This window comes from Balaenoptera physalus (assembly GCF_965194825.1).
Source record: "Balaenoptera physalus genome assembly, chromosome: 11".
Taxonomy (NCBI): domain Eukaryota; kingdom Metazoa; phylum Chordata; class Mammalia; order Artiodactyla; family Balaenopteridae; genus Balaenoptera; species Balaenoptera physalus.
Genome location: NC_138896.1, coordinates 109,299,920 through 109,326,939, shown reverse-complemented (window position 1 = coordinate 109,326,939; position 27,020 = coordinate 109,299,920). Strand labels below are relative to the sequence as shown.

Sequence of the window (27,020 nt, the reverse complement as noted above, 5' to 3'; positions counted from 1 at the left end):
ACTGCTGAAACCCGCGCGCCTAGAGCCCGTGCTCCGCAACAAGAGAAGCCACCGCAATGAGAAGCCCGCGCACCGCAACGAAGAGTAGCCCCCGCTTGCCGCAACTAGAGAAAGCCTGCGCTCAGCAACAAAGACCCAACACAAACAAAAATCAATCAATCAGTCAATCACATGGATGGAGGTGGGCAAATGAGGGCTCAGTGCCCGGGACAGTAAATGCCCTGCACTGCCCCACACCTCCGACTGCTGCCACAGCCCGGGCCCGGCCACCCCTCCCACCCCCCGGCCCCGGCAGCTTGCGTAGTTCCACCCACATCACTAGAAAACGAAGGTGTTGCACCAGCTCCCACTCACTCACCTCTCCAGGCCGCTGGGATGAAGACAGCACCGCACCCTCGCGTGCACGGTGGGCCCAAGGCGTGGCGGGCACAGGCAGGCCGGCGGGCTGGGCGGGGGCTGCCAGGGGACCCGGGCGGGGGCGAGCAGAGGACCAGGCACGGCAGGTCTCCCGCCGAGGCCACAGGGACCCAGCGTGCATGGGCTCCAGGCCCGCTGGACGGGCCCCTGCAGACCAGGTGTCGGGTGAGTCTCTTCCCCTCAGTTTCCTTGCTGGAAAAATGGGGGCCGTGCTCCCCACCTCTCAGGGTGGTAGAAGGAGGGGAGACCACTGTGTGTGAAGTGCCAGCGCAGAGCGCCGGGCTCGGTGCTGATCACCTGGACTTCCCTCACGGCGTGGCGGCCCGGGCTACCGGATGGCTGCACCTTTCTCTCCCCCGTGGTGGGGTCAGGCCGGGCGTGCCGGCCACCCTGGGCCTGGCATACACTGGCGCCGGACAGGGAAGGCCTGAGGGCATGGCCAGAGGAGCCTGTGGCCTCTGCCCAACCCAGGGTAAACACGCAGACGCCACCAGGAGCGCTGGCCGGCTTTGAAGTCTGAAGCGGCCCTGCCTGCTGGCTCCCAGCTCTCCCCGCTCCACTGCTGATGGCTTGTTAGACGTGCCCGGGGCACCGGGTGCGGGCCGGCCTGCGACTGCCTCTGGTCAGCGCGGGTTCCTCGCCGTCCGGCAGGCTAGGCCCCCAGCTCCTGGAGGAAGCCACGCTGCGGTCCAGCCAGCCGCTCGGCCAGCTCCGCTGCCCCTTGCCCCCCACTCCGCTCCCAGGCTGCTCGAGGAACAGAGGTTCTTCCTGCAGCAGAGGCCGAGCGGGCCCTGCCCTGGGGAAATCCGATGGCTGCCCAAGTGTGCTGGCCCAAACCCAGGCCTCTCTCCTGCCGTCCAAACAGCGTCTGATAGCCAAGACTCTCCCTCAGCTGCCGGAATGCGTATTGGCCCCCCTTTGAAAATTGCCCTTTTTGTTGCTGTATAGATGCAGGGTCAAGGCAGCTGGACACGGTGGAAAGAGCTGGCTCTGGATCCGATGCACTGAGCAGGTGCTGCTGCCTCGGCCCGGCCGTGGACCAGTCACACCCCTCCCCCACCCCCGGAGCCCGTCGCCTCTTTAACGGAGTTGGTGGGGAGTTGACGCGACCACGCGTGCGAGGGCCTGGCGTGAAGTGTGAGCCCGGCACGCAGTGAGTGCCCGGCAAAGAGTTAGCCTCCCTTTTTCTCCTGGAGAGCACAGCTGCCTCTGGGGACGGTGCCTTTGTACCTCCTCGTCAGCACCGGCAGGGGCTTTGCCCGCGTTGGTGCCTGGTGACGGGAACAGAAAGAGGGAGGGAGGCTCCGTGCGTCGGGGTCGTGGGCCGCCGGGCTCGTCACTGCCAGGCCGGGTGCCCGCTCGGTGCTGGGCAGGCCCAGTTTTGAGGAAGATGGCCTGGTCGGCCTGGGAGCGGGCGTGGCATGGTCCCCCTCGGGTGATGCCCAGAGCCTGGCCGCCCGAGGCCTCCCCGCCTGGGCCTCTGGAACTCGCTTGCCCAAATGAAACAACTTGAAGGCTAACGTCCGTTCCTGGGTTTGCACCAGGGGGTTACAAGGGGTTGATCGTTGCCCGCCAGTGTACTTGGGCATCAGACACGCCTCGCCCTGCGCTGAGGGGGGAAAAGGTGCAGTCCTGGCAACTGGTTTCTGCGGCCAAAAAGGATGGATGTGGCCGGACATCGTCGTCCAGGGACCTGGGAGTTGTCGTTCCCGGTGACTCCGAGGGCCCATTCGCGGCAGAGGTCTCCCCCGGCTCCCGTCCTCCAAGGGTTGGATAACTCGCTCTCGGGGTTCTGGGTGGGCTGGAGGAGCCCCCGCCGCAGGTACTGCTTCCGTCATTCTCCCAGCTTCATATTCTGCTCATCGAGGTTCTGGCCTCTGGGCAGGTGTCCTGCTACCGGGTCTCCAGTGTTCTTGCCAGCACCAACACCCCTCATCCTAGCAACAGCCTTTTCCAGAGGAAGGAACCGAGGTTCAGAAAAGCCCCATGCCCCAGATTGTAGAGCTGGAGGAGGCGGATCAGGGCCCCAGCCTAGCCAGCCCTCTCTGCTCAGGGCTCCGCTTCACAGCCATCTGCCCCTGTCTCCTTGCTGCCGCTTCTCCAATTTGAATTAGAATAGTCGCTTCAGAACTTGGGCAATTCCCAAGCCTCATCACGGCAGCCGGCCCTGAGAGAGACACACACGTGTAATGACATAATTACGTGCGCCGCCAGCCAAGTCCCCACTCAGAGGCCGGGGACAGAGGGGACCCGCCTGGCGTGGAGGTGAGGGCCCGGGCTCTGTGAGCGGCAGTGACTGCACTTGGGGAACTCGGCCTCCAGCCACCAAAGGCCAAGAGACGAAGCGGAGAGTTCACGCGGACACTGCAAGTCCCCCTCGGAGCTATGGCTGTAACTGTGGCGGCTCAGCACCGCTCCCGGGGACCTGCCGCCGCAGATTCCACGCGCGTCGCCTGTGGCTCCTCGTCACAGGGGTGGGTCCAGAAGCAAAGCCTCCGTCTAGTCTCAGAAGGTCTTCCCTTGTTGGATGTGCTGGTGTGCCTGATCTCTGAGGTCTCTGCTTTGGCTGCAAGAGTCATCTGGAGAAGAGCTCAACCATCAGGGGCACGCACGTTCCAGAGACGGAGGGGCTGAGCTTCACCGTTTCCCGCAGCCCAGGACAGATGCCGCCTCTGGTTTTCCTGCAGCACTGCAGAGGCCTCCCGCAGACAGGCCTCCCCTCTGACCAGCGTCATTAAATGAGGGCTCCTGCAGCAGCCGTTTGCTGAGCCCCTCTCACGGCCCCACCCCCTGTAACTACTGGAGGGGTGTGTTCTGGGGGCGCAGAAATGTGCACCTGCCGCCAGTCCGGAACACTCCTGCGGGGACATTGCAAAGGCCTGGCCGGCTGGGGTTTGAGTTTCCACTGTGCCCCTGGCTCTGGCATTCGCGACCCTCTCAGATCTCGTCCCTGAGCTCAGCTCTGACCTCTGCAAAGTGGCCGTGGAAATCCCTTGCAGACAAGGGCTCTGCGAGGGCTCAGTGGGACACACTGGTGCCTCAGTCCGCACAGGCTGGGGTCTCCGAGGGGCTGGGGGTCGGGGGTCTCCGCGGGCTCTCCTCCCAGCGACAGGCAGCCTCAGCAGCCAGGCTGACCTCGGGAGCAGCCTCTGGCCGTGGGGAACGCAGAATGGCTGGTCCGGAACCATCGGGTCGGTTCCGCCGAAGTCCTGGCACCTGCTGGACCAGGCGGGGCTGCTGGCGAGGCTGGGACAGAGTTCCACGTGCAGGCCGTCCTGGCGGGGGGTACAGGTGGGGGTCCTGCGAAAGCGACGGGGCCACCCTTCGCCATTTGGGGCTGGTGACGTCTGCTCGCCTCGACTCCCCTGTCCTGAGGTCGGAGGAGCTGCCTCCATTCAGTTCGCCCTGCAGCCTTGCTGGATGCCCTGCAACGGCAGCGGGGACACCCGCAGACAGTGCCGTGCGGAGGGCAGAGCCGGGTCCGGCCCGCGAGGGGAGCCCTGTGAGTCTGGAGGACGAGGAGGAGTTCTCGTGTGGGAACGAGACTGCGAATTACAAAGGGCTGTGCAAGTGGGAATGATTATTCTTATCATTGCCTGTATCCGATTCATCCATCACTGGGGAGAGGAGGAATGCACGTACCTTTTATCTAGCGCTATGAATCAAACAGAATAGGATATGTTTTTCCAAAAGGTTTTTAGGGTAAACGGGACAGTTTCTGCTTTTCAAAACAATCCATCCATTTGGCCCTTGGCCAAATCGTGGCATCTTGGGCAAAAACAAGATGTTTCTGAGCCTGGCCCCCGGGGGCCCCCAGGAGCAGGTCCCCCCACTGGCAGCACGTCGGCCCCCCGTGGCCGCCCGAGCTGGTGCCTGGTCGGACTCCATGCAGCTGCCCCAGGCCGGCGCACGGGGCCGGGAGGGCAGGAGGAAGCCTCCCCAGTCTCTCCCGTGGCCCCCTTGTGGGACCCGGCATTCTGAGGCCTGGTAGAGCTGGTCTTTACACACGTGTGTGCACACACGCCCCCTTCCCTTCTCTCTGCACAGAGGCCTGGCACCTTCCTGGCACTGGAGAGGAGCCAGGCAGGTCCAGGGAGGCCTGTGCCTGAGCCGCCGGAGGCCAGGGCTGGGGGGACTCACGCATCGCCCACCCCAAACTCAAGCGCTTGGGAGAAGGTTCCAGAGGAACACAGCTCGTGGCGAAGCCAGGGCTGCCCCAGGCCAACTTCCTCACACGCACGTGTGCCTCCGCTCAGCGTGGGCCTCCACACGGACAGCCACGAGCCAGGGGAAACAGGGCTTCAGCAGGGAGAGCCGTGGGGGCACTGCGGAGGCGGGGCCGCGGTCTGCGTGGTGGACGTGGGCCAGGCCAGGAAGGGGCCCTAGGCGGGGACGCGCGTGCGTGTGGCGGGCGGGACGGCAGAGGCCGGGTTCTCAGAGCCTCCTCGGTGCGGGGGATGCTGGCGAGAGGGTGGGGCAGGCTCGGGAGTGGGCGCCATCCCCTCGGCCTGCAGTGCCGTGAAAGCTTTCCTGAGGAGCGCTGCCAGCTTGGGGACCGGTGGGCGGGCGGCCATGCAGAGGTGGGCAGCTGCGGACTCTCGTCACCTCTGCCCGTGGGCTCTGTGGCCGTGGACGGGCAGTGCCTCCTCCTCCCATCTGTCAGGTGGGAAAGTGCCACGTGGACGAGCTGAGCGTGTCCAGCCAACCAAGTGCCCACAGCCGGCCTGGTGCAGCCCGGGCCCAGCAGGTGTCCGTGGCGGGGGGGAGTGGCGAGAGGGGCCGGGCATCACCCGTGACACCACGGGCGGGCCGCCTGGGCAGTGTGGCAGCCCAGCGTTTCCCAGGCACTAACGCTCTCTCCGGGGCTGGGTGTGGGCACAGGTGATGGACGACTACAGTGTGATCGGCCGCTCCCTGTTCAAAAAGGAGACCAACATCCAGCTCTTCGTGGGGCTCAAGGTGCACCTGTCCACTGGGGAGCTGGGGGTCATTGCCAGCGCCTTCGGCCAGAGTGGCAAGTTCAAGGTCCACGTCCCTGGTGAGTGTGGTCATTTCTTTCTGCTCACGGGAGCCGTGCAGGGAAGGTGGGGACGGCACCCAAACACGGCTCCTCGGCTCGGGGTCTCGGCCCGCCCATGCCAACGTCGCGGGCTCAGCCCACATGGCACCGTGGCTTCTGGTCCCGCCACCTGTGGCTGGAAAGCCAGTGTGTGTCCTGGAGGAGCCTGGTGTGGACCCGGCATCTGGTCCGACCGCCCACTGCACCATCCCGTGGCCTGTGCGTGGACGGGACGGTGCTGCTCTAACAGGCGGTTCCGAGGGGCATGGTCGGTGCTGGAGACCACCAGAGCTGGCCCGCGGCCCCGGAGCCAGAGGGTTTCCCAGAACGTGCGTTGGCACCTCCTTTCCTGCTTTCCGCTCGGTTTGAGGTGGGACTTGTCCACGGCGGGGTCGAAGTGCGCGTCTGCCGCTGGGACAGAGCTCCCAGGTGTCCTCAGCTCCCCCCGTCACTCCTCGCAGCCCAGCTTCCTGAGGTCCCGCTGCGCCAGGTGTGGTGGCCGTGGTCGGGGGAGGGGGCAGAGCGAACCCGTGCAGGAGGTGTGGACCATGAGCTGCGCAGGAGGGGAGGCCGTGGGCAGCCGGGGAAGTCCTGGGAAGAGGGGCAGCTGAGTAGGGCCTGGCCGCAGGGAGGGAGGGCGCCCCACGGACACCAGGCGAGGGGAGCTCCGCAGAGAGGGAGACGCGGAGGCCCTGAGGACGGGGCGGGGGACGGGGGGCGGCCTGCAGAGCCCCGGGGCAGGCGAGGACCGGCCCGAGGGGTGCTTCCATTAGCGGATCCGCGGGGTGCACGCGCGTGCCTTCACACCCGCGTGTGGCTATGCTGCTTGGAGCTGCGGGACTAGGGGATGGGAAGCCGCGGGCGGGCTGCATCTGGTGGGCATGGGGCCTCGGAGCGCGGCTCCTCCGGCGGACTCTGTGTGGGGTGGCGCCCGCCCGCTCGGAAGCAGGGTCCTCTCCTGAGAGCCTGGCCCAGCTGTTTTCTCGCAAGTCCCCCTCTGCCCCTCGCGAGGGAGGGCGGCCGTCAGCAGAGGCCCGCTTCCTGCGGCCCGAGCTGTGCGAATGTGCCTTGAGGCCTCTGCCGAGGCGGGAGCCCCGTCACGGATGAGGGACCCCGGGCAGGCAGGGGTCCCCGTGGGAGTCCAGCCACAACACCGGGCTTCAGGCTCCCATCCTGTCCTCCCCGCTGTCCCTTGGCCGCTCCTGGTCGTCACTTTAGCCAAACTGGGCCCCAGGGAGCACGTGCAGGCCCGTGTCCAGACCTCAGTCCCCAGGGCCCCAGCCTGCATATGTGGGGCCCTCTGGGCACTGGGGGGCGAGAGCCAAGCTGCCTGGGGGGAGAGGCCCACCCCGGGCGCTCGCCCACCAGGCCTCGGGGCCCTGCTGGTCCACACAGAGGGACGGAGGGCAGCGTCCGTGTCCTCTCCCGGGGTGGACGGCGTCATGCCCACCTTGCCCTGCTCCCCTTCCTCTAGCCCGAGGCAGACTCAGAGTTGGGTGTCCCAGAGCAGGAACGTGAGAGGGGGCGTGTTTGGGGCCCTGGGTACTGGGGTGGGGCAGGGGGCCGTGGTGACGCTGCTTCGGGCAACTCGAGTTCACATTCCTGCCGTAGGTCAGTGTTGCCTTTTAATAGGTCTGCTTCCTGTTTGTGGCTCTTAAGCTTTTTATTAAATATGACTGGTCAGATTCCTTCATCCCACCCACTCCCACTCCCGCCCTCCCCCCCTCCACCGACCCTGCTTGTCTTTTCCTGCCGTCCCTCCCCTGAAGAATTACTTTTAACCTTTCTGAAGTGCTGATTGTGAAAGAACCTTAAGTAAAGCGGACGTCCAGCGCCAGGTGGAACAGCAGAGGGGCTTCTGGCCCAAGTCGGGGCCGAGCCGGGTCGGGAGCCCGGGGTTCTGGGGCCGCGCACTTGTCGGCCCCCGGAGCAGGGGGCGTCTGGGGGGCCGCAGACCGTGGACGGGGCGGCGTTCAGTGTGGCGTACGGGCCTCCCGCTGGCTCTGCAGGACAGCCGGCCAGACGGCGACGGAGGAGCCCTCAGGGTATCCTCCCCTGCCCCGCCCGCAGGCCCAGGTGCACTGGGGCCTCTCACCTCGGAGGCAAGGCCCACAGGGCCAAGCCGGGGTGTCAGAGGCCGGTGGCAGGCGATAGGGGGCAGGGGCAGAGTGGTAAACAGGGACCACTGCTCGGGCCTCGCTGCTCCCACGCGATGGGACGCAGGCCCAGGAATCAGACTGCATCTGGTTCAATATTTATGGAAAATTTCCTGATTGAAAACTAAAACTGTCTGAACTAAACGAAACCTGCCTTTGGGCTGGGTTTGGCCATAGTGACTTGTGACTCCTACTTGAATTTCAGGATGGACACTTGGGCCTCGGGTTCAGGAGTCCAAGCTGAGCCGTAATAAGGGAGCAGTGTCTTACGGAGCCATCACTACTGGCTTCTGAGACAAGGGTCCTGACCCTCGAAACCAGACGGGCTAGAGGGACGGCCCCATCCTGACGCCCAGGGAGCCTTCCCAGAAAGTCCTGGGCGGCCTCAAGGTTGGAAGGCCCCACGTTCACACAGCTGCTCCCTTCAAAAGGGTTGTCTCCGTGTGTAAGGCCCGGGGGCCGGAGGCCCTACGAGACGAGTTGGGGACCCACCGGGCAGCATTGCTGGTGACGAGGGTGGTGGGAGGACGTTGCTGGACAGAGACGGCTCCTCCGGACAGACCTGCCTCTGTCCTGGCACCGCACCGCTGGCATCGGGTGGCCCTCTGCCAGTGCCTCTGAGCGCCCCGAAGGGCGTGAGCAAGCCGAGCGGGGGCAGGGGGTGGCGTGGAGGGCGTGAGGGCCGGGCCTGGGTCACCGAGTCGGGAGCCAGCATGGTCCTGAGGTTCCCCGCGGGGCGGAGCACAGCCTCAGCTCTCAGTGCCCCCACTGCGAGTCACCACCCCGTTCTCACAGTGTCCCTAAGGACACGCGCAGCCCTGCACAGCAGACGGGCAGCTCTCTGGTCTGGGCTGCTCGGGGTCCTGCCGGCCCTGCACCAGCCCTAGCCTGGGTCCCGACACCCACAAGGAGAGCCCCGTCCTGTCTCCACAGGCCCAGCTCAGAGACACCACGAGACTGCAGCGCCCCCGGCCCGGCGCCGGCCAGGCGTCCAGGGCTCGGGACCAGGTGTTCGCTTGCACCCCCGTCGCATGTCTTAGGGAGGGAGACTGAGCCTTGGGAACAAGACCCGTAGACAAGTTTAGCAGCGTGGCTGGCGCCCTGCCCACCACCAGCCTGGCCTCGTGCCCGCTTGGTCCAGCGTCCGGCGAAGCAGCGCTGTGGGCAGACGCCCTTGCCCTGCACCTCGCGGCATTGGGAGCACGAGGGCTGGCCCTCGCGGGAGGTGGCCGCAGCCCAGGCGAGCTCTGGAGGAGGTGGGAGCTGGAGCTGGGCCTCTATGACTCCCTGCAGGCTTCGCACCTGGTCCCGTCTCCAGCTCGACTGCAGCAGGTCGGGGTGGACAGCCGTGCAAACAAGATCGGGGGAAGCTGTCTGTGGTTTGTTTATTTATTTATTTATATTTGGCTGTGTTGGGTCTTCATTGCTGTGCCCGGGCTTTTCTCTAGTTGCAGCGAGCGGGGGCTACTCTTCGTTGTGGTGCGCGGGCTTCTCATTGCGGTGGCTTCTCTTGTTGCGGAGCACGGGCTCTAGAGCGTGGGCTCAGTAGTTGCGGTGCACGGGCTTAGTTGCTCCGCGGCACGTGGGATCTTCCCGGACCAGGGCTCGAACCCGTGTCCCCTGCATTGGTAGGCGGATTCTCAACCACTGCGCCACCAGGGAAGCCCCTGTGGTTTATTTTTAAGAAAGAGGAGTTTAAGCAACAGCCACTGTCCGGGTGGTGGACAGAGGTCCCTGGATGTGGTCGCTCAGCTGAGGACCCTGCGGGCCGGGCCGCTTCCCCACAGGCCTCCACGTTCCGACCCCGCTCAGGAGGGCAGCGCACTGCGTTCAGAGCGTCCATTTCCCTCTGGTGAAATGGGGGTGGTCATCCAGTTGCGAGGGGCTGTGAGGACCAGGCCAGTGCACAGAGCCGCCCTGATGGCCTGCCGTGTGTGCGCCCGGGCCTGGGAGCACGGGCCCCGCCGGGCACGGGCTGCAGGCCGAGGCCACCAGGTCCTGTGATCAGCCACCGCTCAGCTCCACACAGCACAGCCACGGTAGAACCAGCTCTTCCTGCTTTTCAAGAGAGTCTGAGCATCTGGATCTTTGTGTGACATCTCCCTGTTCTCGAATGTGGGCCCGTATCTGGCCTCCGTCGGTCCAGGCCCTTGACGTGCTGCCTCTTCCTCCTGCTGCAGCCCTCGGCCTGCTTCCCTGAAGGGTACGCGGAGGCTCAGAGGATCTGGACGCCTGGCCCAGCAGACCCTGGGGTCCCCAGACGGAAGTAGGCGCTTCTCATGGGCGCTGCTCCACTGAGAGGCTTCTGGAAACCCAGTGAGGAGGGAAAGTGGAAACTCATCTTGGTGCCAGAGGGAGGGGCCGCAAGGAGTCTTGGTCGTGGGTATTGTTGTGTTCCCATAAATAGGCCTTCAGACAACGGGCCTTTGGGCTGCATGTTCCCTCTGAGGTTTAAAATGAAACTGGTTTTCTCTTCCTGTAAAATGTGTTCTCCCCACACACACCCCCAGCCACGCAGTCACGCCTGCAGACTCTGCTTGGAGCGGATTCTTGGGCAACCTCAAGAACCTGTGCTTGGGACCCTACCCCCTGGGGGCAGCCCCCGCCAGGACCACTCCGGCTTTTACTGAAACTACTGGCAGGCTGGGGTTTGTGCGGGCTTGGCGTCCCTGCCCGTCCTGGGAGGTCGGAAGCAGGGCGCCTTCAAAGAGCAAGAACTCTGGAGTCCGCCAGACCCGAGCTGAAATCCTGGCTGGAATATAACCTTTCTGAGCCTCGGTTTCCTCGACTGTAAGGTGGGTTTTTGTGAGGGTTTTTCTTCCCAACTTTCTGAATAACTTCAAGCGTATGGAAAAGTTGAAAGAAGAGTTTATTGAACACTCATGTTCCTCGGGTTGCACACCTGTTGGCACTTTGTCACGTTTGCTCTCCATGTGCTGACCGGCCCGGACGCTGCTGTGGAGGTGCAGCTGCCCCGCTCACATCATCTCGCGCCCCTGAGGACTGGGCATCTCCCACGCAGCCACGGCCCACCCTGGCTTGAGACCGAGGTACGGCCCATTGCCTGGTTTCCCCGGCGCTCCCAGGAGTGCCCTGCAGAGCCCTTCCCTGGAGGAGGGCTCGGGGTGAGGAGCACGCCCTGCGTCTGGTGGTCGTGTCCCCTGGAAGAGCCCCAGTTTCCCCGCGTGGGTGACGTGGGTGTGAGCAGGTGAAGGCAGCCGCAGCTGACGCTCAAAGTCATCTTTGAAAAGAATCAGAACACAAAGTTGTACATGCCACGTCCTCTCGACCACGTAAAAAGGAGCTTTGCAGAGAAAAGAAAGAAGAAACCAGGTGAAAACATTAACGATGGGACTGTGGGAGACTTTTTCCCTTTTTATTTTTCTTTTGACACGCAGATTTCATTGAATGAGCCTGGTGCGTCCACAGCTCTGGGCCAAAGGCATGGAGACTCCCCCGCCCAACTCAGATCCTGGGTGCCAGGCCCCGGCTGGGTCCTAAACCCAAGCCCAGACCCAGGGCCCACCCTCAGCCGCTCGGTCCCCTGGCGGGCCAGCTGTATCACGGGGGCAGACCCCCCCCAGGCCACCACCATCTGAGAGACCGCGGGAGGGAGCCGAGGCTTGGAGGCCTTCTCCGGGCCTGAAGGATGGGTCACCCTGAGCCCCGAGGCCAGGGCCCGTGTTGGGCCCATGCCCCGCGTCCGAGGGCCAGCACCGTCCAAGGAAGGCAGGTGGGCTGCACCCCAGCCGGCGGGCGGCTCAGAGGGGAGTGAGGGAGCTCAGTGAGAGGCCGGGGAGGGGCTGGCCAGGCTCGCTGCAGGCGGGGGGCACTGAGGGGGTTTGGGCAGAGGAGGCCAGGATCTGAGGCATGTGAGGACGGTGGTCCAGGGAGGCTGCAGACCCCCCATGGAGCCCCCGAGAGTTCACAGCAGGCTCCGGAGAGCAGGCGGGGCGGGAGCCTCAGGCTGCCCTCTGTCCCCAGCCCCGGGCCGGCTGCCACCCAGCTGCGGGCCGGCTCACTCCGACGGCTGCCTTCTGCCCGGACAGCCCGGCCCACTTCAGCCCCACGGGGGCCTGAAGCCGGCTTTGTCGGGACAGCGACCCTGAGGTGAGGGGACCCTCCCCAGGTGGTCACCGGCCTCCCCCTAGGTCCTGTCACCAGCTGGCCAAGGAGACTCCAGAAAGCAGCTCGGTTGGGAGAAAAGAGGGTTGGAGAGAGTTGAGGGGTGAAAGTCGAGGTTTCAGAAAATCCCTATAAAATGAAAACAGACCATCCGTCTCTCTCACTGGCGTCTCACCCGACAGTGGCCTTTGTGGCTTTCACCCCCCCGTCCGTGGGGTAAGCAGCTCTGAAACCCAGTGCAGAGCCAGCTCGGGCTGCCAGCCGCCCACCGCTGCCTCTCCTGGAAGCCAGCCTGATGGAGGGTGACCTTCACCAAGCGCAGGGAGCACTTGGGGTGTCTTTTCTCCCCCAAAAGAATGGCCAACCTCCTCCCCTTTGGCCATTGAAGCTTTTCAAAGCAATTGTAAAAATTATATGAACCCCATCGAAGAACTGTTACAACAATGTTTATACCCAGTATTTGAAACAAAGACAATGATATTATAAATAATTGTAGATGATGAAGATAGGCAAGAAAAAATAACATCATTAAAAGAATTTTACAAGACGGACCGTTCATGAAGAAGGATGGAGTAACACAATACGTTAAAAATATCTGCAATTAACATAAACACGGCACAGTGTACAGAAGCCATCTGCCGACCAGCCTCACCCTGGGCATGGTCCCTTGTCATCCACGTGGGCCGTGCCAGGGCCTCCCCGTGGCCCCGGTGAGGGCGGGGCCCCCAGGAAGAGGGGCCTGGGGGCTAGTTCCAGCACGAGGAACCGGGGGCTGAGGAGTATCCTCTTTCCCTGCCCCGACCCCGGCTGAGGTCCGCCCGTCCGTGTCCCCACGGCGCCCACTGCTTCTCCATCACGGCTCTCAGACACTGTGCTGTTTCCCAGGGGGTCCCAGCGATGAGTCCAGAGCCCCTGGCGCGTCTCGGGCAGCGTGTGTGGTGGCAGCACCTAGGGCTACCCGGCAGCTCTCGTCCTCGTCCCCGGGGGACAGACTGCCCACAGCACGGTGGGTCCCCTGTACCTCTTTCTCCTTTTTTTAATCAGTATTTGATTTTGCTTTCAACCTGGGAAAACTTTGGCCGCACAGAACAGAAGAGACACCCATGAAACCAGCAAGATCAAACAGACGTGAATGTCCCCTCACATGCTCAAACCTCTCTCTCTCTCTGTCTCTCTCTCAAGAACCAGAACCCTGCGGGCGATGCGAGAGCCCCACCGCTCTCCCACAGGTGACACCCCCTCCCCGTGCGTCCTGTACTCTCCCTGCCTGAGGTTGTGTCCCCAACAGAGGTGGCGTTGCTGCGGTTTCAGTGGCTCCGTTTTTGGTCTCGCACTGACCTAGGGGGTGCTAGAGCCCTTGCTGCTTCCGTTTCAGAACCCGTGGCCCCGGCGGGGTCCTAGTTGACTCACCTGACTGCTGTGTGTTGTTCCGCAGCCCGTGCACCTGTCACCTGTGTGAGCACGGGTGGGTTGTTTCCACGTCTCCCTGCTTCACAGCGTTTCCCCGGGTGGGCACCGGGAGGCCTGTTTGTCTCGTCCTGGCATGGAGTGAGGCCCCGCCCGCCTCTCCTCCGTCCTCATCCCTCCAGCCCGCGCCTCCCCCATGGCCCGTCTCTTGCCACTCAAAGGATGCAGCCGTTGGACTTTCAGAGCAGCTTGTCCTCGGCCTGGTTTCTTGGAGGCCCAGGGTCAGCCCTAAGTATCAGGCCTCTGCAGGAATCCTCCCCTGCAGAGCAGAGCTGTGGGTGAAGCGAAACCCCAGCGTTCAATCAGAAACTGGGCCTCTGGTTTGCTGTGCCCGATCTCTGCTGGCAACCACTTCCCTCCCATCTGTAACTTGGAGTCAGATCCCCAGGAGGTCATGTCACAGGTCTCGAGGCTGTCCTGTTCCCTCAGGAAGGGGAGTGTGCGAGGATGGGTGAGCAGGCACCTGGAAGCACCTGCATGTGCCTTGTTCCGACGCCCCGCCCCTGCCCAGGTGCCCACCTCTTCTGTGGTCGGAAAGGCAAGTGCCGATGGCTGGAAAGTGGCCCCTGGGCTGGGCCTTGCCCCAGGTGGTGGGTGATTTCTCTGAGGCAGGATGGGCGCCCAGGGCCAGTGGGGACCTCGGAGGAGCCACCCGAGTCGGGCTCCTTCACACGCCGCTCCCCGCCCTGTGCTACGCCCTCGGCTCAGCTCGGACTGGGGACTCAGGGGCAGGAGAGATTGCTCCTCCCTGCCCTTCCAGGCTCCGTACCTCCAGACAGGCCGGGAGCTGGGGAGGATGCAGGCAGGTGACAGGGAAAGCGCAGCTTCCTCGGTCTGGAGGAACCCGGAGCACTTGTGAGGAAGCGGCATCGTGCGAGACCGGGCCCGTGATTCACAGTCACTGGGTGGCCGGGCGGGGGGCGGCGGGTGCGTGCAAACGCCCTGTGGCTCAGCGACAGGCAGGGCGAGCGGTGGCAAATGCAGCGGGAGAGGTCGGCGGGGCCTTTGTCCCCTACCTCAGGACAGGAGAAGCCACTAGAGCCAGGCTGAGCTTATGACTCTGCAGCCATTGCCTGGGTCACCTTAGGCAAGGCCCTTGCATGTCAGTTTTTTCCTCTAAAACGGGGGTCCCGACACCCACTGCCCGGATTGTGAAGAATAACAAACCTGTCAGTCTTTGGCCTTCCGGTGGCCCCTGGGGCTGCCAGAGGAGAGACGTTGGAAGCTGCCTTCGAACTCCTGGACCTTGAGGTGACCCTCCTGGGAAAACGGGGTGCAGCTTCCCCGCCACACAGAGTCCACAGGAGGACCTGGGGCCTTGCCTGCCAAGGGCAGACAGTGCAGCCGCCAGCGGGGCCCACGGCACAGGAGGAGGGCGCGTGCCAAAGCTGAGGCGTGCAGGCTGGTCCCCGGTCGGGGTCCTCTCCCCACAGCCCCAGGCCCACCTGAGAGCCCCGAGCCCGCAGGAGCTGCGCGGGCCGTACATCTGTGCAGGTGCGTCTGAGCCTGTGTCCACGAGTGTGTGCCCATGCCCCCGAGGGTGAGTCTGTGCCCGTGAGTGTGCTTGTGTGTGTGTTGTTTTTTCATAGAAGGGGGGTGAGTGAGAGGCCAGCTTCCTGACAGGGCAGTTGTAAAACATTCATAAAACTTTTATTGGACTTGCCACCCTTCCAGATAAATATTTTTCGATTTTATGGGCTTGTTTTAGGGCCCTGAGCTTAATCATGGCTTTGTAGCCGCCTTTAAAAAAATTAAATATTGTTTTGGCAAAGGGAGCCCCCTCCCCCCACCTCACCAAAGGCAGCCGCTCTCTGAGCTCATAAATTCCTGCCGCTCTCAACTCCTGCCCTCTCTCCCTCCGTACCCTCACAGCCACACTAGGATGAACCTAGAAAACGAGGGAAGAGGGAGAGAGAAAAAATAACTCCTGTTTCCCACTGCCGCCCCAGCCTTGCGCTGGAGGGGCGTCGATCCAGCCCATAGCGTCCACAGGAGGAGCCGGCTCGGGGTCCGACGGGGCCCCTGCTGCCTCCTGAGGGCCACTGCCTGTCGTGGAGACGGGGGTGGGTTTGCATAGCCCCCAGCTCCTCCCCAGCTTCCTCCTGCCCCACGTGGGTCCTGAGCAAAGCCCCCTCTCACGCCCCCCGCCCCAGGGCTCAGCACATCACCCGTTGCTGTGCTGCACCTCCTGCACTCATCCCTCTCTGTCCTTCACGTGTCAGTTGTAAGTCTGTGCCCTGGCAGAGGTAACCCGTACACGGCTGTGTCCCCATACCTAGGGCAGGGCCTGGTGCTGTCATGCGTGCCCGGTGGACACCCCAGAGGTGGTGATCGTGGTGTGATAATAAGTGGTTCATGCTGTGTAGACTTGCTTTGTGCCGGACACCGTCCTAAGCTTTCTGTGTCATATTAACTCACATGCGTGTTACGACAACCTTGTAGAGTGTATTCTACTGTTGCCCCATTTTCTGGATGAGGAGACAGGCACAGAGAGGCAGAATGCTCGCGTGAAGCCACATAGCTGATCTGTGCACAGCCGGGCTCTTGGCTGTTCCTCCTGATTCCTGGGGGGACCAAGAGGGAGAGCCTGTGCCCTTCCGGGCGCTGCAGCCTGGACCGAGACCTGTCCAGTGGGCACAGCCAGCACTTGAGCCCGGCCCTGGGCCTGGGGGGCTGGGACAGGGGCTGAAGCTCAGATGCCTACCCTGCCGGGTCACCAACTCAGGTGCCTCCAGGGACGGGCGGGTGACAGAAATGAGTGGAGCTAATGGGCCCGGCACAGGCCACGGAGGAGCTGCCACGGCCGCCCCCCCACTGCTGCGGGGTGGGAATGTGAGGGTAGGTCCTCTGGCTTTTCAGGACAAACTAGTAACGCAGAATCGCGTGTCCAGCGTCCTGAACCTGAAGGTTGGTGAGTCACTCACGTATTTCAGAAATGCCGAGGAGGCTGGTTCCCACTCCCAGGCTGGCATTTCTCCTTTTTGTCTCTGATGAGAGTGTGAGCGCCGGGAAGGAGGCCCCAGACACCTCTGCCCGTGGACACAGAGCTGCATCCGCCAGGCCTAGCTAGGGAGGAAGCCTTCTCAGAGGAGGCGGCACTGAACTTGGCCTTGAAGAGGGTGGGGGAGACGGCCTGGGGAAGGCTGTCCCAGGCGGAAGGAGCGTTGGCTCTGCTCGGGAGGGCACGCTCCTGCGGCCCAAAGCAGGGGGCTGGGGGGACGCTGGGGGGTGGCGTGCAGGGCGCCTGGACGCCTGAAGAGGCCGGGGTTCCCCCGAGGGACGGCGGACGGAGTCCGATGGAGCCTCCAGAAGATCTCCTGGGCCGCCTTGTGAGGGGCAGGGGCAGAAGTGATTGGGGGGCCTGGCTCCAGGAGGAAGGGGTGAGCCGGGATGGAGAGGCAGAGAGAGGTACGAAGACCAGACCAGACACGGGGGCACGTCCGTGTGCTCAGAGCAGCGCGTGGCGCTCACCCCCTGGTGCGGGCAGCGCAGGCCCCTGGCGTGTAAGACCCCTCGAGCTTTACTGGAAAAAGCAGAGAGGAGGAAGCCTTGTTTCCAGGGCTGGGAAGGCAGGGCGCGTTCACGGAGCCCTTCGCTCCAGGCTCCCTGAGGAGACCGCTCGCCGCCTCTTCCAGGGAGGGGCTGCTCCCTGCTCGTGCGGCCCACTTCCCAGCACGAACACTGGGATCTGGGGACCGTCCCCAGGTGCCCAGGGGAGCTGCCTCTCCCGAGCCGGCGACCCGCCCCTGGCTGGCGGTGGTGCAGGACCAGCCACCCTTGGGTACACGTGCTGTGATCCGCATGTGTCATACTGGCGCAGAGACACCCACGGACACCAGCTCAGGTCCACGGGCACTGTCCTCCCCACCCCGGGCCCAGGCCCCTGAGGGCACAGAGACGCCTGGTTGGAGCTGCTCTGAGCTGAGGCTGGGCCCTCCTCAGACTCGGGGACAGGCTCCCACATGTAGCATACCCCCGCCCCCCAGCCGCAACGACAGAGCTGAGCCACAGCAGACTAAATCCCGCCCAGGGCAGAGCCTGGCATGGCGTTTTGGAAGGAGGGGGACACGCGCCGGTGGGTGAGGGTCCACGCCAGCCCGTCAGCAGTTGCGGGGGACAGTGCCGAGGCAGGCGGTGCTCCGTCCCCATCGTGCCTGCGGGGACCCCCGGGACAGGGGCAGTGCAGTGCGGGGGGGGGAAGGACCAGAATGCGGTGAGAATCGGGCGGTGATGCCACCTGCAGCACCTGCTCTGTGCCGGGCCCTGCAGTGCGGGTTGGGGACCCGCGCGGCCACGTGGGCCTGAGGGCTGCCGTGGAGGGAGCCGGCGCAGGGCTCCCCCGCCGGTACCTGGTGGACACACGGCAGACGGCTGTCGAGCGGATGACGTAGGGATGCAGTAGCGTCGAGCCAGCCTCGCGGCACGCTGGTGTTGCTGGGTCGGGGGGAGTCAGCCCTCACACCCGCCTCCCCTGAGCCAGCCAGCCGCTGGCAAGCCCGGCTCTGCCGGTGCGCGGCTGCGCCTGCGCACGCGGTCCCGCGCCTGCGCACGCGGTGCCGTGTGGTGTGCAGGGTGGGCAGCCGCACTCGCCCCGGCTGCAGCCTGCAGGGCAGGGAGCGGTAAACTGCCAGAGCCTGCGGCTGTCAAAGCAGGAGTGTGGATGGGGACCAGAGGCTCGCCCCCCGCCCTTCGCTGTCACCGGAGAGGACCGCCAGCACTGGCGCCGCCGCTCCCATCGCGCTGGAAACGGGGCTGATATGTAATCAGGCTGCCGCACACGGGCCCTGGGAGGCGACTGCTCCCCGGACCTTTGTGCCCCTCCGTGATTCTGGGTGAGGGCTTTTTTCCCGAGTCATAAAAAGGGCATTTTTAACATGTGGAATTCTTTTTAAAGAAAAGCAATATGAGGAAGACTTTTATTGTCAATAAGCGCTACGTTTTAAACCAGTTATCTTGGTTTCTGCCCGAGGTATTTTAATTGAAGATTAACTGCTGTTAGAGAGTGTACGCGTTTAGGGACTGTTTGGAGTATTAAAATTCAGCTTCCTCACGGTGGGGCAGTGTCCTTGGGGCCACCAGGACCCGGGCCCTCCCTCGCCAGCCTCCAGGGGCTGTCCGTGGAGGAGGTCCCGGCAGGAGGGGCGAGTCCTTGCAGTCCGTGGGGGCAGGTCGGGCGTCCAGGGGCAGCGTGGGCTCCTGAAGGCAGGGCCCTCACGTACCTTAGCCCCGAATCCCTCGTCCCGAGCCAGGAGGACGCCTCCGCTGGGAGCAGGCCGGCGAGGCCACCGCGTCCACACCGGGCTGTGGGCTCGGAGCTGCATCCCCGCCCGGCCAGCTCTCACCGCGGCTGCTCACTGAGCTGATGCAGCGGCCACCAGGAGCTGAACGGAACCTCCGGAAGGATGGCCCCTGCCCTGCGGGGGCTCCCGTTCCAGAGACGTGTGTGTGTGCGTGCGTCCCCGGCAGGGTCAGCGCGCCGTCAGGACCCGCAGCGAGGTGACCCTCTGTGGTGCCGTCATAGAGGAGAGGTGGCCCCGTCCTCCCACCACCCGGAGGAGAGCTGGGGCTCCAGGTAATACTGAGGGCTTGAGTCACTTCCTGCCGCTAGCCTCGTGACCTTGGGTGAGTCATTCACAGCCCTGGGCCTCAGCTTCCGACTCTGGATGGTGGCACGACAGCGGGCCTTCCTCGTGTGAGGCGAGGCACGCAAAACGCTTCTCTCCTCCTTCCTGGGCTGGGCTCTGGGATCCAGGCTCTGCCCTCGGAGAGCTGTGGTCGGTTAGGGGTGAGGTCGCGGGCCAGGTCCAGGCCCGGGTGGAGGGCGCTGGAGCTCAGCCCACTGCGTCTTGGCTGTGACCTTGCACTCACTGCTGACGACCTCGTGCCGGCCTCCTTGTGTGCAGGGTCCCCCCGGGACACGGGGTGAGGTCGAGGGCCCTGCTGTCCTGAAGCACCGGGAGCAGTGCCTGCACGTGGTTGGGGCCCCACGGACGTTAGCCGGGGTCACTGTCGGGGTCCTCGTGACCGTGGAGAGCTGGCTGTGCCCATCCTCGGGCCGTCTGCGCCAGGTGTGCCTCACGGAAGACGGTCTCTGCACTTCAGACACCCCTGCCCCCCGCCCTCCGTGGAGTCCACCTTCAGCATCTGTGGGCGGTGTGCAAGGTCCAGCAGTCCCGTTGAGATCCAGAGCACGGAGGCACTGAGGCCTTGCCCCCGGAAGTACCTGGAGACAGTCCCCATGGGGCCGGCCCACGCTGCCCGGGCAGGGCGGCCCCAGTCGTGCCTTTGCCTTTCGCCCTCTCCTCCCCACCCCTGCGCCCCGCCCGGCCCTTCAGCTGTGTACCCAGCGAGAAGCAGCAGGGTGCTGTGCTGGCCAGGCCCGAGGCAGGCGGCAGGGGGCGTGGCTTTGTAAGGCCATGGGCCTGACTAGCTGTGTGACCTGGACAGTCACCTCCCTTGCCTGGAAAGGACGTCTGGAGGCTTGCAGGAGACGCTGAACGCTCCTGGCTGGGCGGCGTGTCGAGGATAGCGCTAGCTAAGCGGTTGTGGTGACGGTGGTGGCAGGGGCGACCTGGCCAGGCCCAGGCCCCGTGCTCCAGGCCGCCTTCCCAGCCCGGAGACTTGGTCAGACCTCAGCCCGAGGGCCAGCCGGAAAGGCTCCCCCTAGCACTGCCATTCAGGCAGGGCAGCGCCGGCCTCGGGTCGCGGTCAGCAGGGTCCCACCCTGCCCAGCCAGCCCTCATTCCTGGGGCACTTAGCCCCTCCCCTCAGAGCAGTCGCCACCCCCGGGGCCGTCTGCTAGCACCTGCCCAGCGTCCAGGTCCCCACGTGCCGAGGGAGGCCTCCAGATCCGGGGGCCAGAACGTTCTGCCTCCCCCTCTGCCTGGCTCGGCTGTCAGCTCTGGGAGGGTGATGGGAGCCAGGCAGACAGGTGGGCGGCTCTGATTCCCGCGACGTGGGTGCTGCCGGGGCCCCGCCCCAGCAGATGAGACAGGGCAGGTGTGCCAGGTGGCCAGGGTCCCCCTTCCCGGAAATGCTGGCATGGCTGCAGGCTGCACCCCGTCTCCTGGATGCAGGTTCTGGACGTGGGACAGTGTAGAGGGCCTCAGTGGCCCTGGAGGAGGGAGGCCTGGAAGGCTTCAGAGGAGCCAGAGCCAAATGCTAAGCTCTGCTGAGACGCAAGCAGGGGTGGGGTCTGCCAGGTAGACAGGCATCATGGACACCTCAGGCTGAGGGGGCACTGGTGCAGAGCCAGGGCGGGGCAGGGGGCGCCTGTGCGGGGGCGAGTGGGTGAGTGAGGAAGCACGGGGTGTGCCGGAGGCACTTGGCGAGGGCCTGGTTAGAGGAATTTGGACACCTGCCTGAGGAATGGCTGGAGGTTTCTGAGCCGCAAGGGATGATCAGGTCTTTGTTCTGGAAGGATCTCTGGCAGCCGACCCAAGGGCAGATCAGAAGAGAGAGCTGGCAAGAGGGCCTGGAGGGTCCTGCCAGGAGGCCAGTCCAGGGCCTGCTCCTGCGGGGCCTGGGGGGTGCCGCACCCCGGGAGCAGCCCTGGGTGAGAGGTGGTGAGCTCTGGCTGCCCCGAGCACCCGCCCCCGTGGCCCCGCCCCCCCAGCCCGAGTGGGTGTCACGCTTGCCCTGGGCCGAGGGGCAGCGGGAGCCGACGCTGGATGGTGTGGGGCTCGTCACAACCCCCAGCAGCCCCGCACCAGCTGCACCCCTTCCAAGTGAATACGGGCGCTCCTGTGCCCGGGCCGTCACCCTGTAGGTGAGCCTCTGTCTGATTCTCAAGACCAAGTCATTTCCTATTTCAGAATTGTTTTGTTTCTTGCCTTAAAACAAAATCCTTCCTTCCGCACAACGCCCTGGTTTTCACTCCCCGCATGCCCCCAGTCTCCAAAGCCTTGGCTGCCTTATAATTTCAATTTACATGGTGTGGGAAAGATTTCTGCAAAGGGCCCTTTTTTGTTTTTGAAGAATTCATCATTGCTGCTAAGAAGCTTAATATAAATTAAAGGAGGAATTAGGCAACATTAAGACATCAAAATGGGGGTGCGGGCGCCCACCGCCGCGTCTCCGCCCATCAAAGGGGCCGCGTGGAGCCCGCGGAGTGTGCGCTGGAGGCCTCAGACGGGGCCAGCTCCAAGGAAGGGCCTGTCTGTCGCCTGCCTCTCCTAATTCCCTTTGTTGCGGGGACAGCGGAGCACACGTCTGATAAAAACTTAATCACCTTATCTTTTTAAAGCAAATTGCATCTTTGTTTACATATGGGATCCATAGCAGGAAGAGAAAGGAGGGAAAACCTGGCAGCCGGCCGCCCCCAGCCAGCCACGCTCAAGGCTCCCGAGGATGAGCACGAAAAACCAGGCCTGCAAAGCCATGGCAGGGGTTCCAAAGCTGCCGTCACCCCAAAAGACCCCAAAGTTCAGGGGGTTCAGCAGGAAGGGAGCCGACTGGTGCCCCGGCTGCCTGAGGGGCCAGTCCTCGCGCCAGCTCTGGTCGCCAGCCCGGCTCTCCCTAACCCGCTAGGCCTGCCCCGCACCGCACTCGCCTCTGGGAGTTTCGCTGAAAACCAGGCTGCCTGTCCTCCTTGGGCCTCTCCGCCCTGCCAGCTCCATCAGAGCCAAGCTCAGCCCAGGCCCAGTTTGAGGGACCTCAGGCACACTGCCCCCAGGGCGGGCATCCAGTCCAGAGTCGGCTCTGGCTGAATTCAAGGCCCTTCATGACCATCCAGCCCCCAGCCCAGCTGCTGGCTGTGCCCCTCTGAGCTCCTCAGCCACCCGTCATCCCCGGGATGCTGACCCCCCAAAGGGCCCCCCTGTGCCCCGGCTCCCTCCCCGCCCTGCATTTCTGCTCTCTCCAAAGCTGCTTGCTGCGGGAGGGGGTGTGCTAGAATGGCTGGAGCTGGCACAGCTCTGAGGGGCCACCGAGGGGGCCAGTGACCCCAAGCTGCCTGCAGGGCTCAGTTCCCCCTGGAGGGTGCAAGCCGCCCACCAGCGTGGAGACGGCTCTTCCAGTCGGGCCCCCAACATGAAAGCGACGCCAGCAGTTGGAGGCAATTTGCCGGCTTTGATGGCCGTGTCAGGGCGGCACCCAAGGCCAGGGCTTGGGAAACAGCGCGCTGCCCGCATTCTTCCCTGATTACCCGAGCCCGAGCCAGGGCCCAGCAGCCTCCAGCCCATTGTGCCTTTGTGTGGAGCTGGCGCTCGGTGAGAAAGGCCAGCCCGGCCCTGGGAGAGTGTCCCCAAGGGAAGCCACGGGTAGCAGCGTCACCCCCAGGGTCACGCCAGCCCTCCCCACCACATCCCGGGGTCTGGGCTGGTCGGGGGGTGGAGCGGGGCCGCTGGGCTCCAAGAATCCTGAGGGTTAGGGAGAAAAAGCCGGGACGCCTGTGAGCCCCGTGGGATCACGGGGACAACGTGAACTTGAAACCTGCAGCAACTCTACCCTCATGCCCACCCCACCAGGCTCCAGGTCACGTGGGGCAGGGGGCCTGCTCTCTAGGCCCAGCTTCTCCCTGGGTTTTCCTGGTCCTGGAGGCACAGCTCTGCCGGTGCGTTTCCCTTGCTCGCCCTGCACACCCGCGCGCGACCCCACTCTGTGTGTCTTCGTCCAGCAAGTCCTCCCTGTACCCGCAGGCCAGGCCCTGTGCCCGGGTCCTAACTCCCACGCAGGCCGCTGGGGACAGACACAAAGCAAAACTCCTGCTAAATGGGGCTCCAGGAGGGATCCCGCCGGCCGGGGCAGGGGTGGGGAAGCCTTCCTGTGGGGCAGCGGCTGAGTAGGAGTTGGCCAGACAGAGAGGGCAGAGGAGAGTGTTCCAGGTAAACGGGGCAGGTTCAGAGGCGCTGCTTTATGTCTGCTGGCTGGAGCAGGGAGCCCATGATGTGGCAGAGGATACAGGGAGGCACCCGCTGGGTGACACTCAGGACCTTGGATGCCAAGTAAGAGGAGAGACTCTGTCCCGTGGGTGGACCCAAGCCGGGACAGCCACACGTGCCTCAGCGCGGCCCCTCCGCCCCTGGGGGTGGGACTAGGGAGGAGACCAGCACGGTGGTCCCCCAGGGCAGCGCCACGGAGGCCTCCTGCGCGGGGCCGGGCGGCAGGGATGCAGAGCAGGGATGCTTGATGCAGCAGCGGCAGCAGAATCCGTGGCCTCCCTGGGGGTGAGCAAGGGCCTGAGACCCTCCCTGTCTGGGCTCCCACGAGCCCAGCACACGGGGCGCCTCGTGGACACGGTTACCCCAGAGCCCCGGCCCTGCAGCCCCACCAGCACACGGCCATACGTGCCCTCTGTCCTCGAGCACCATGCTCACCCCACCCAGGACGCGGCGCTCAGACTCTCTGCCTGCAGACCCTCACCCGGCATCTCCGTGTGGCCGGCCCCTGATCTCCAGCCCCAGGTCCCCCCGGTCCCGCCCCGGTTCTTCCTGGAGAAGCTAGCCCTCGGCGTCATTTCCCTGGTGGCCCTGGTGGCTGTCTGCCTACCTTGCTGCCTTGTTTACTGCCTGCCCGTTCTCGAGCCAAACTCCGGCGGGCAGGCCCACCATCGTCTCCCAGGCCTGGAGAATTCTGTGAAGGTTTTCAGGCAATGACCACCCGACACCCTGACCTGCCCTCACTTCACACCACTTGCCACTTGGCTGAGGGGAAAGGCCACCACAAAACAAGGTGGCTCCCAGTGGCATTGCCACGAATCCCCACAGCCTGGCTCCCCCAGCAGACGGTCTCGGCTGGTCGGCATTCAGGCCACCCCATAACGGAGCAGAGGGAAACAAGGCTGGCCATCTCAGAAAAGCAATTAAATGGCCTCGTCTTCGCCAGCGCCAGATAGATTTTCCAGCTCTGCCTGCTTTGGGCAGCGCGAGGTATGCGCTCTGTGTAACGAGAGCCATCGCGGGCGAGATGGACCGCCGATTGGGCCACGCCTGTCTCCCCAGCCCGGCGCAGACGCCGGGGAGCCCCGCGCCTCTTCAGCCATCAGACCTCCTGGCACCAGAGGGAGACGGGCTGCCCGTGCCATTTGTCAGGGTCTGGTGCCAGCCGCCTTCTTGCAGAAGGAAGGCCGGGGAGTCAGAGACATACCTGCAGGACTGGCACTTGCCCGAGGGCTGCCCCGGGGCCTTTCCCACGCCCCACGCCCGACCCCAGCGGCGCGCAGACCAGCTGGGCGTGGGGCCTGCGATCTGACACCAGGCTGCCCAGCAGGAGGGCGGCTCCCCTTGGCCCCAGCATCCTGGAGCCCCATCAGCCGAGAGCCCCGCCTCCCCAGGGAACGCAGGCTTTGAGGTGGGCGCTGGAGAGGGAGACCCAGTCCCTCGTGCAGCGAGCAGGGCCGTCCCCGCTGACTCTACGGTTGTCCCTCGAACCAGCCGCCTGGTCACCTTTCTAAACGTCCAGGAGCTGCAGGGCCAATACCCGGTGCTCTCCCAGTCTTGCTTCCTCTGCAGAGCCACTTTCCAGAGCCTGCTTCGGGTGGACGCCCCGAGTGATGGGCTGGGTGGCAGCAGCCCACGTTTGCCACCAGATGTGGCCCAGAGTTCAAATCCTGGCTCTACCCAACTGACTGTGGGGCCTCACATGAGGCACTGCCCTCCTCAGGGCTCCGTTCTCCGCAAGTGCGTGGAGGGCCCGGGGGACGGGACGGCCAGGGTCCTCCCTGCACTGAAGCGCGACGTGAGCTTCCACTGGCTCCTCTTCTCGGGAGCGAGCCAGCGCCCGGGCGAGGCTGGGCCGGGGAGGATACCCCTCGCGTGCGGGCAGAGGCATAGTAGGTGCACCGGGTGTGCAGGGGGGCTCCGCCGCCTCGTGCCCATCTCGACTTCCCGCCGGCTCTGGGCACCCAGCCGTGAGGTCTGCTGGCCAGCGGAGCCCCTGTGTGTGGATCAGAAGTGAGTGCCCTCTCTGGGGACACAGCGGCCTGCCAGGACCCTCGTTTGGCGAGAGGCTGTGGGCTGGTGCCCCTCACCAGGGTGTGGAGTCTGCACACCTTCCTGCCCCGTCCAGGCTCACCCTCACCTCAGCCCTGCCAGCTTGCGCCCAGCAGCGTCGTGGGACTCACAGAGGGGGAGCGGCTTGTTCTGGGGTGCCCGCTGGTGCAGAGCTGGTCTGGGGCCTGGCCAGAGCCTCGGCCCATATGCTCGGGGTAGCCAAGTAGTCTCTCCCTGGCCGGCAGCCCACGGAGAGACTGCCTCGTGCTGCCCCCAAGCAGACACCTCGTAACGACAAGCCCCAGAGAAAGGGGCAGAGCAGCCTGGTGTTGGAGGAGGGGAAGGGTGTCCCAGGCAGGAAGAACAGCATAGGCAGAGGGGAGCCCAGGAACGGTCGTGGGTTCCTCAAGGCTGCCGGGAAAGCACGAAAGCAGTGGATGATGGGGCTGGAAAGGTCGGGTGGGCGTTAGGGTGTCAGCAGGAAGCAGATTTCTGCTCAGTCGTTCGGCTGGAGGGAGTGGACAGAGGGTCTGTACCGAGGCGTGGGTGCTTAAAGGAGCCAGTGAGCCTGGGGTTAGGGGGACAGCGTCTGCCAGCGCCCACGGAGGAGGACCCCAACAGGAGCTCTGGCCAAAGAGAGTGGGACCATCACCCCACTTCTCCCTCTCTCCGCTCTCCGATCCACTGAGGTCCTTTGGCAGAACCGTGATGCCGTCTGCAGAGGTCACCGCCCAGGCCCCACAGCAGGGCAGGGAGAGCATCTGCAGGGGCAGTTGGAGAGTGCCAAGGCCGCAGGGCCTCAAATGCCAAGTCTCAGGGTAGAGACTTAGCATGAATGCGCCGGGAACAGCGGGACCGCTTAGAGCACCGAGTGCGGGGCGGCCCACAGGGGCCTGAGTGCAGGGTGGGTGGGCAGGCAGGGGACCGGGAGAGCCAGGTGGGAGCCATGCTGAGCTCCAAGCCAGCCGGGCTGGTGGCGTGGACCAGTGCGGTGAGGGGGCCGGAAGGCTGGTTGGGGAGGCAGGGGGGCGAGCCCAGGGTGGCACTGGGGTCCTGGCTCCGCCACGGAGGGTGTAGGGGCGCTGCTGAGTCGTGGGGCAGGATGGAGCTGGGCCAGCATGCGTGCCGTCTGGGGCGGCGGGTGGCAGAGTGACAGGCTCTCCCTCTGTGCCTCGCGCAGGTGGCCTCAGCCCCGAGTCCAAGAAGATCTTGACGCCCGCCCTCAAGAAGCGGGGCCGCGCCGGCCGAGGGGAGGAGGCGGAGCAGCCAGAGCCCGTCCAGCACGTGGCTCTCAGCTTGTCTTTCAAGCGCTACGTCTTCGACACCCACAAGCGCATGGTCCAGTCTCCCTGAGTGCCCGCCGGCCGCCCCGGGGCACCTTGCCCAGGCCCAGGGGCCACAGTGCCACATGTGCCTCCACCTCCAGGCTCTCCCCGGAGCCCCCGCACCCCCCGCCAGGGGACAGCCCCGTGCAGGAATGGGCTTCGGCTCCACGGCTGGTGGCCAGTGTCTCCCAGGCTGCCCGGCTGGCAGCCAGCGCTTGCCAGCTGCAAATAAACGTCCCGTGGTGCCCGCCCATTCTGCTGGTCCTTCTGTGATTTCATGGGGGTCCCCCCAACCCTCCCAGATCTGCTCCGAGGGGCAGTGTTGGGAATTGCCAGGGCTCCTGCCGAGAGCAGGGCTAGGGAGGGACCTATTGGGCTGAGGGGATCCACAAAGTGTCAGGCCCTTAGGTCAGGCTCGGTGGCCCCTCGGGTCTCCTGGGCCTTGAGAGAGTCCGGGAGTCCTTGGGCAGCCGAGTCCAGGAAGAGCGCCCAGGGGTGTCTGGGAGCAGCGGGTGCCAGGCCAGTGCTTCGGGGCAGAAGG

At 64.7% G+C, this 27,020-nt stretch overlaps 1 protein-coding gene across 2 annotated transcripts in view; it reads left to right on the top strand.

Moving 5' to 3' along the window:
- Positions 1 to 26,732, top strand: part of EEFSEC (eukaryotic elongation factor, selenocysteine-tRNA specific) — a 152,633-nt gene extending 125,901 nt beyond the window's left edge. For both annotated transcript variants that reach the window (XM_082413984.1, XM_082413985.1), the window contains 2 exons: positions 5,299 to 5,455; positions 26,335 to 26,732. In XM_082413984.1, coding sequence (XP_082270110.1) covers positions 5,299 to 5,455; positions 26,335 to 26,507 — 330 coding nt within the window. In that variant the 3' untranslated portion in view covers positions 26,508 to 26,732. The remainder of the gene's footprint in view (positions 1 to 5,298; positions 5,456 to 26,334) is intronic.
- Positions 26,733 to 27,020: the final 288 nt, after the last annotated feature.